Here is an 8,741-nt window from a genome sequence, read left to right as displayed (position 1 = left end):
TACTGCTGTATATTGCTCACACCTCTAGTCTGGGCTGATTTTTCCCAGCACTTGATCTGCTGCTGCTGCTGGAGAGGATGGGACACGTGGTGGAGCACACATGAAGTGAATCACAAGAATGAACACCCAGAAGTGTCTCAGTAATTCAGCCTGTGTTGTCAGGGCATGTGTCCTTCCTGAGGTGGGAGGAGACCTCTTACATCCTCACTTAAGGATGTGGTTTAGTGATGGGCTTGGCAGTTTTAGGTTTACGGTTGGACTCTATGATCTTAAAGGACTTTTCCAACCTAAATGATTCTGTGATTCCATGCACCTCTGGTTCTGGCAGCCTACAGATGTAAATATTGTGTTATTCTGAATGTGTAGGTCACACAGCAGAGACTGTGTTTGGGCATGGTGCATCCTTAGGCAGGGGATGGAATAGAAATTATTCAACATTTACTTGAGGAAGATGCAGTTCTTCAGGCTTATGGTCCAACATACCTGCTTTAAATGCAGTTTCCTGATGAAGTTTGCCTCATCATCACCATCAGATAAACCTGTAGCAATAACTGTTCATGACAGACAGGGCAGCTAAAGCAGAACATCAAACAAGGCCGCATCAGTTGGCACGTTCCCTGTCCTGGTAGCTAAGAACACCAAAGCATCTCAGTGAAAAGATGGTGTCCCCTTTGGGTGCTTACAAACTTGGTAATGCCGTGCTACTGTGGGCAGTTTGTAGACAGGTCCTCAGTGGAGGATGACGCTCAGTTGGCACCACAGCTGTTTGGCTTTTTGGTTTAGGGGATTTTTCTCCGTGCATCCCCCTTGCAGTAGATTAATGGCTTAATTAGAGTGACTGTTCTGAAGACCTCAAGAGTTTAAATTCTGGACTTGTAGGAACTACTAAGAAAAATGTGAAAGGCCTTACCTAGTACTAAATACCAATCAAAATTAGAGATTTTACTGTACTTAGGCACATACATACTATTGTCTCTGCTCTATTTAATACTTCATTAAAAAAAAAACCAACAATTTTTAGCTCCCAAATCTTAAAATAATTTATTGATTAAAAAGAGGTGAGTTGTCTCTTTCTGCGGGCATTTCACTGGCAGCAAGCATGCCTGCTTTTCACTGGAGCTCTGAGAAACCAGCTCCATTGAGTAGTAGCCTTCATTAGCACTTCCAGAGGGTTTGTTTTTGCCTTCACACTTTACCTAGCTCAGGAGAGTGTCATGTTGGTGAGGCTGTATCCTGTGCTAGCGTTGGCTTTTGCCCTTCCTCTTGCCCAGATGAAGGGAGGTCCTCTGCAGCCTGGGTGACGCTGTACTGTAAAAATTTGCATTGTGCAGTGGGAATTTTGCATACAGTGGTTTTGGAAGACAGGTCCCATTCCAAAAATAAACAGTTACAAATACAGGACAGTTTTTCCAGGGCTTTGGTTTTATGCATGATGACCCTCTATCTGTGTCCTAGTGGTGTGTGCTGTTCTTTCCAACTTATTTTGACCCATCTTGTCACAAGTAAATGTTTTACACCAATGCTATGAGCTGTGGTGCAAGCAGACTGTGAATGCTATAAGCGAACTGGAAATTGAACATAAATTTTGTGAAATTACTGCAGCATCATGTCAAATTATTGCAATGTGCGACTTTACGTGACAAAAAGGCAGTGGTAATGGAAAGTAGATTACAGTACAGATCCACAGTGGTTTTGTTTGTGGCATGGACACAGCTCCCCATGTAACTTCTCAGTCATGGTTCCATTCAAAACATTGAATTTTTTGTACAAATTAGGGTCTTCATGAGGGCTGCACAATGTTGGCAATGGAGTAGAAGTATTAACAATAATCCAAAGTCACTGCTATCAGTGATTCTATTTAAAAAAAAACCAATCAAACAAAAGACTTCTGCCGCTGATTTTTGACTGTGCAGTGGAAATGCTGGCTGGATGCCGAACACAAGGTCTGGTAACTGCGTGTTCCAGTTTTATTTTCTTTTGGTTCCGAAATCTTACCCCTTGATCACAGAAGTACCACCTAAAATTCCTCATGCTTTTACCATGGCTAGGTAACTTCTTCATCGATGATGCAGTTCTCATCTCCCATTGTCCAAGGGCTAGATCCGGCATCAGGGGGAATCCTGTACCAAAGAAGAGTATTCGGGTAAAGAGACAAGCGGCAAAGCTCATAACTACAAAGTACCTCATTCTTGTAATGCTGGTTCTTCCACTACACTAGGATATTGAGCACTTTTAATTTGGAAAGGTTTCTTGCTCTTCAGCTATGGTATTTTTCTGGGTCTTCCCAGAAAAAGGTGACTTCCCTGTCCCCACTCCCAGAGAGAGATAGCTCTTCTCCTAACCTTTTCTTCTGAACTCTGCCGCTCGATTGTTTAGGGTTTGATGTCTTTATTTTTGAATCATGGAATTCATGTTGGGGTTTCAATGAACTTGAAAGAAGTAAAGCTGTAGCGGGTAGCAAATGTGATACGTCTTTGTTTTATGAATTTCTTAGACCTTTACAGTAAAAAACAACACTGAAAGCCCTGCTGAATGATGTTGGATGCTTCACTGCACCAGCAGTACTTTTTAAATTTCGACTTCTGTGGCTCTTGGGGGGAAAAAAAGCTACCTTTGATATTTTAGAGAATCTAATAATTTAGATAGCCATTTTGTTAGCTTCCCTGCTGTTTCACCAGGAGATGAACCAGACATTTAAAGACTTCGGTGTGTTTCAATTCTGATTACATTACTGATAGACTCTGTCTTTGCAATTTCTGCTAAGTCTAATCTCATATTGAAGCGCGTATTTTTACGTTAAAAGAGAGACTTAGAAGGCTGATTTTTTTTTATTTATTTATTTTGGGTTTTTTCATGCTTTTCACTTGTGTACTTTACTTTTTATTAAACTCTTAGGAATACATTATAATATGAAAAAAATAGCATGTTTAACATGTTGCAGTGTTAAATAATAAAATTCTGTGGTCCATGGCGTGAAATTATATGAGGTAGAACTTCAAATGTTATAAAATTGCTTTGTAAATGCCTTTTGAGAAATATTTTGCAGGACTACTTACTTCATGTTCTACTAACGTAATCTGTATAAAGCTGTCTTTAAGCTTTGTAGTCTTCCTTATAAGTGACAGCTTTTTGCCTGTCATCCTTGGAGTAGAAAAGACCATCCCCCATGGTACTTGGGTTACCCTCATTGTGGTGTTTGGGGGCATAATTTGTTGTCTCCATGGACTGAGCAGCCTTGCTCAGCTCATTAATGATAACAGAAAGGTAAAGGGGGGGAAGGCAGAGCGGTTTGACCGAACTCAGAGTGGGATGGAGGAGGTGAACAAGGGCAAGAGTTCACTGTTACTTCTTGTTCAAGAGCTAGGTAGGGTGTTAAATGAGACTGGCAGGCAGCAGGTTCAGGACCAACAAATACAACTACCTTCTCAGCAGTGAGGCTGTGGAAAGGCTTGTCACAGGATGTTGTGGAGGCGATGCACAGGTTTACATGGATTCAGTGGCAATTTGACAGTTGCTACAGGGTTTATAAATACAGAAATGTGATCTTCAGTTGAATGAATATTAAGGTTTGATCCTGGAATCACAGCACTACAAGGGAAATTGGATGATTGTAATGCATTCTGTGGTTTTAGACAATAAAAGCTTTGATAGAGTTTAGTTGATGAAAATAATTGTGTAAGTAATTCGTCTTTTCTTCACTTGTCCAGATCAGATGAAACTGCAGATGACACGGCCAAAGTCAAGAAAATGCATGAACTGATGAGAAACAGCATTGCCTTCTGAGAACATTAGCCTCCTAGTTGCTGGAAATCCTAAGTGCAACTTTACTATCAAAAGAGATCCTGATGTTAGGTGATCATTGAGCAGAGTTTGCAAGAATGGAAAAGCAAAGAACCCCACTAGCTGTATCACATAAATAAAAATTTCCAAGATTCAGACGAATTAAAAAATTATTCCCGCCATGGGAGAAAATGCAAGTTTTTGGGAAAGTTTGATATATGCACATCCTACCTGTACCACCTGGAAGCAGGAGGCAGAGGGATCTATCTACCACCTAGCCAGTATTCTCTTTGTTGTGGGCTTCATGGGTGGAAGTGGATTCTTTGGGCTTCTCTATGTCTTCAGCTTGCTTGGATTGGGCTTTCTTGGCTCTTCTGTTTGGGCTTGGCTAGATGTCTGTGCTGCTGATATATTCTCCTGGAATTTTATACTGTTCGCTATATGCTTCGTCCAGTTCATTTACGTTACCTACCAAGTTCGGAGTGTTTCCTTTGACAAAGAATTCCAGGAACTCTACAGCGCACTCTTCCAGCCTCTGGGAATTTCCTTGACTGTCTACAGGAAGATCGTCTTGTGCTGTGATGCAGAAGTGGTCACCCTGGAGAAGGAACATTGTTACGCCATGCAGGGCAAAACACCTATTGATAAACTGTCCTTGCTTGTGTCAGGCAGGTTTGTATTGGTTTGTTCAGACTTACTGCAAATTTCTTTATTTTTTCCTCCTTCTTGAAAATGAAAGCAGAAGAAAATGCTTCATTTGTGTATTGTTTGTTCATTTTCCAGTACAATAGATTAAATATTAATGCAAGTAATATAAATATTAATAGGCTAAATACACTTGTCTAGGACAGCACTAGCATAAAAACACTAAGCACAAAATCTGTAATAGCATAAAGAAAATAATTTTCAGTCATTCTTTTCCAGACCACTGTATCATAGCACTTAACAGGTTAGGCAGATAAAGGGAACAAATGTGTGCCTCAGTCTTCAGGCTCTGGTTTGCTATCTATCTACTGCCTAGCTGATGAACCCTCTCTCTTGTTTTTCTTTGCTAGTATCATCTGAAACAGGACTAAAAGGTAGTTATGAAACTGGATATACTGAGATAAACTGTATTTAATAGAGATCTTGACTTTGATACCGATTGTATTTGGTTGCTTTCTGGGGGGTGAGAGAAGAGAGGGAGTAAGGGAGAGGAGGCGGCCTACAAGTGCCCTTCTGTTATGAGGGGATATAGTTGCCCCCATCAGGATTTGCAGACTCAGTTCTGCAAATAAATCCACCTTCTTGTACTCCCTGCTTACTTGAGACCCTTCTGGCAACCTTGCTGATGCTCTCCTGAAGGGAAATACTGGCTTTCGTAATACATACAAAGTGGTATACACTACTGAACTACCACAAGAGTAGGAGGGAGACCCAGAGATGATAGCCATGGTCTGTCTTTGATGGGACACATTGTAGGTGCATATTGACAGCCTGCTGCATGGACAGATGGAATCTGTAGGCAGCTCGAAACCCAGATGATTTAGGACTACTTGCAATGAACAATATGGATTTTTGGTAGTTGGCCCTAGTGAGACCCGGGTTCACAGCATTCCTGGGAGCTGTCTAGAAAGTGCAACGTAGAGGTTGGTTTTGGTCATAGTCGTACTGAAGGAGACGTGTCCATCCGTATACATGCCCAGCCAGTTAGTAATCATGCAGGGAGTTCCTGCTACCCTCCTTCGTGCGGTATAGGGCTGCCTCTTCTGATTTTGGAAAAAACATTAATCTCAATGCAGAGCAGACATAAGAAGGGAACTCCTACAGCTTGCTTTTTTTCTTTTTGCTCATGAGGTTCAACCATACATTTCCTACTTGTGTGCCTTCAAAATTAAATATGATTAAAAAGTAGAATGGAAATTTTTCTTTGGCATCTGCAGGAAAGCCACAGCATTCACATAGAGATCCCATACCTCTGTGCTGTTCCCCCAGCTCGAGAGAGAGTCCTGTGGCTGTGTAATTCCCGTTAAACATTGAGAGCGCCCTACCTAACGCATGCCATGGGGAGCTCCTGCTTCCCACTCCCTTCTTTTGCCACTTTGTTCCCTCTAAAATGTGTGTTTGCCAAGCCTAGAAGTATATCACATGGCTTTCAAGTGAAGGAGGCAGAGATGTGTGCATCTCCAAGTGCACGCTGGCCTTTTCGTAGCAAAGCTTGCATGTTGCCGCATGGACCTGCCCTAGAGAGGGTCATATGGCTTGAATAAGGCCTGGGAAGATTTCCATTTCAGTTGCATGATGGTCTTGTATTCTCGTTCAACTGGCCTGGTCAAGTTGTGTTCAAAAATATAATTAGGATACTGTTGGCCAGTGATTGCTTTTTCATGCTCTCAAAGCTACATTTAAATGCCTGACATAGTAGAAATAACACATTCTTGTTGCAGCCATTGCTGCTGTACAGGTAGTACTAACAAATTAACACATCTTATCTTGGTAGGATCAGAGTGACAGTTGATGGGGAGTTTCTGCATTATATTTTTCCTCTTCAATTTCTGGATTCTCCTGAATGGGATTCACTGAGGCCCACAGAAGAGGGAATTTTCCAGGTAAAAGCAGAGGGGTTTTTTGAATACTACAGAAAACTGTTCATGTGCTAATTGGTAAACTTCATTTAGTGGTGGGTTTTGTTTGTGAAATTACACAAACAGGTAGCATTCCACTGTTTTGGGGAGGAAAGTCCTCTTTACCCGCTGGACTGGTTATGCCATTTGTATCTTCCTTCTGTTTGCAATTCGTCGTTGCAACAAACGGGGTTTTTCTTAAAGCTAATCGGGGAGGGAGGCTCTGTTTGCATTCTTTGGCTGTGCTAAAATCCAGCCCTGAGAAACCAGGTTTGCAGGAAGTGGGTGGAAGTTGGTGCTGAAGAGGCTTCCCAACGGCAGGTGAAGCGGAGAGCACGGGCTGGGGAGAGGCGTGCCCGTGGCAGAGCTTGGCATGGGGGCACAGCGTGGGACACGACGTCCATCTGGGCTGCCCCCGTGATCCCCGAGCCCTCCCGCTGCTGTCACTTGATGGACGCGCTGGCTTCTGCCTGTGTGGGATCCGATGTCTCGTGTCATGAGGGCAAACGGCATTTGTCGGGAGCTTTCTTTAGACCTGCCTTTCCCGCTGGGGCCGCCGAGAGCAAAGCAGGGAGTGCAGGGCCGAGGCTGGGCCGCGCCGCCAGCCTGCGTCCCGGCTGGGGCTGCCCTTCGGTGTGGGCACAGGCGTGCTGCCACCGAGGCTGACCAGGTACAACCTGTCAGCCCGTTCCCAGTCGCCCTTCTCGCTTGTCTTCGGCGTGCAGCAGACCTCGCAGAACTCCCTGCTGGGTTACATGGCTTTAGTTGCAGCAGGTGCACAGACGCGAGGAGTGCGTCATGGACGCGGCCTGCGTGCCTGCGGGGGGTGCTTTCTGAGCAAGGGCGGCAGCGGCCATATCGCCGCCTTGTAACCCAGCTGATTTTCGTTTTCCGTTCTACAGGTAACACTTACAGCAGAGACAGATTGTCGGTACGTGGCCTGGAGGAGAAAGAAGCTGTATCTGCTGTTTGCTAAACACCGTTTCATCTCCCGCCTGTTCTCAATTTTAATTGGGAGCGACATTGCTGAAAAACTGTATGCCTTGAATGATAGGGTGCAGGTGGGGAAAGGCTTTAGGTATGACATTCGGTTACCGAACTTCTACCACGTCTCGCTGCCAGAGACCCCCCCGGTGCAGCCCTCCCACCGCCTCCAGAGAGGGTCCCCCCGCCGCCAGCCCGTGGGGGTTACAAACTGCAGCTCCTTCGGCTCACGGTCCTAGGAGGGAAAACTCTACTGCGGGCTTTCCCTGGAGCGGTGACGGGAGACACAAAGCGGGGAAGCAGAAGAGCAGAAAGATGAAGCAGAAGGAGACCCAGTCATGCCAAATTTGACTGACAAGTGCCATTTACTTTCATTGGAGTAGCTTGAATTCTTCCTCTCTCTAGAGCCAGCGGGTTGCCTTCTGCATTTTGACTGTTTTTGTGCAACATGTTTAGTTTCCATTGATTCTCTTGTTGATCTTCATCTCCTTACTTCTGGAGGAAAACAAATCATAACAGGCTGAAGATTTATTGTAATTGTCGTGGCCTCTGTGTTTGTTTTTTTACAAAAAACCATACCCACAGTATTCGTAATTATACTTTCTCAAAATTATTTGCCATGATGAAGTATGTCAGTGTAGTCAATGAAAACAAGTAAGTTGTCTTCAAAATATAACATTCATAGTTATGCCACATGAACATTGTCTCGATTAACATGAAGAATATTGCAGAAGAAGACTAAAAGACCAATTGTATTGGGTTTGTTTTTTAAAGAAATGAAAAATTTTGACATGCAGAGCAAGATTCTTAAAAAACAAACAAAAGGTAACAACAAATTCTGTCCCATGAGCAATTGGTTTCTCTCTGGCTGTCCTAAAGAGGTATTACGTGAAAACAAACATAAATGTAATTGCTGGCATTAGAAAAGTAAAGCAGTTGTAACTGCTGCTAAATGTAGCTTAGGGAAATGATTGTGTAGTGTTTCTGATAGAATGTGATGCTATAGGACCTAGGCTTCCACAATGTCAGTGCCATTCGTGACATATACAATAAATACCGTTAATCAATCAACTGCCAAACCATTGGAGTTTGTTTTACAATATCCTTTTTAGCCAAATTTGTCAGGAAGGAGCTAATTAAGAAACAGCTGCAGCAATAAATACAATTATAAACGGGATCATTCGTGTTTAGCTTCCAGAGTCACTTCTCTGTGCCTATGAAATTCTGGATTTAAAAGGTATTGTCTCCCTAATTCCGTGGTGTTTTAATGGCATAAGGGAACACCAGCTCATGCTTCAATAGGAGAAAGCTGGTTTCGACCCTTGAGGTCACTGTGCCTTTGGGGAGAAGTGTCTGAACGTCTTTGCTAACTCA

The 8,741-nt window shown here is 43.3% G+C and overlaps 1 protein-coding gene across 1 annotated transcript; it reads left to right on the top strand.

Annotated features, from left to right (window-relative positions):
* The first annotated feature begins 3,915 nt into the window (after nt 1–3,915).
* POPDC3 (popeye domain containing 3) lies at nt 3,916–7,606 on the top strand. Its single transcript, XM_010281759.1, has 3 exons — nt 3,916–4,452; nt 6,260–6,368; nt 7,286–7,606. Exons 1-3 carry the CDS (start codon nt 3,962–3,964, stop codon nt 7,604–7,606), a joined length of 921 nt encoding a protein of 306 aa, XP_010280061.1. The 5' UTR covers nt 3,916–3,961.
* The last annotated feature ends 1,135 nt before the right edge of the window (nt 7,607–8,741 follow it).

This window comes from Phaethon lepturus, unplaced genomic scaffold, assembly GCF_000687285.1.
Source record: "Phaethon lepturus isolate BGI_N335 unplaced genomic scaffold, ASM68728v1 scaffold52110, whole genome shotgun sequence".
Lineage (NCBI taxonomy): Eukaryota > Metazoa > Chordata > Aves > Phaethontiformes > Phaethontidae > Phaethon > Phaethon lepturus.
The sequence above is the reverse complement of the archived record's forward strand: the minus strand, read 5'-3'. Positions and strand labels throughout refer to the sequence as shown.

Coding starts and splice junctions, on each gene's coding strand:
- POPDC3 (XM_010281759.1), top strand. CDS start 3,962: ATGGGAGAAAATGCAAGTTTTTGGGAAAGTTTGATATATGCACATCCT. Junction 4,453..6,259: donor TCCTTGCTTGTGTCAGGCAG/GTTTGTATTGGT, acceptor TTATCTTGGTAG/GATCAGAGTGACAGTTGATG. Junction 6,369..7,285: donor CAGAAGAGGGAATTTTCCAG/GTAAAAGCAGAG, acceptor TCCGTTCTACAG/GTAACACTTACAGCAGAGAC.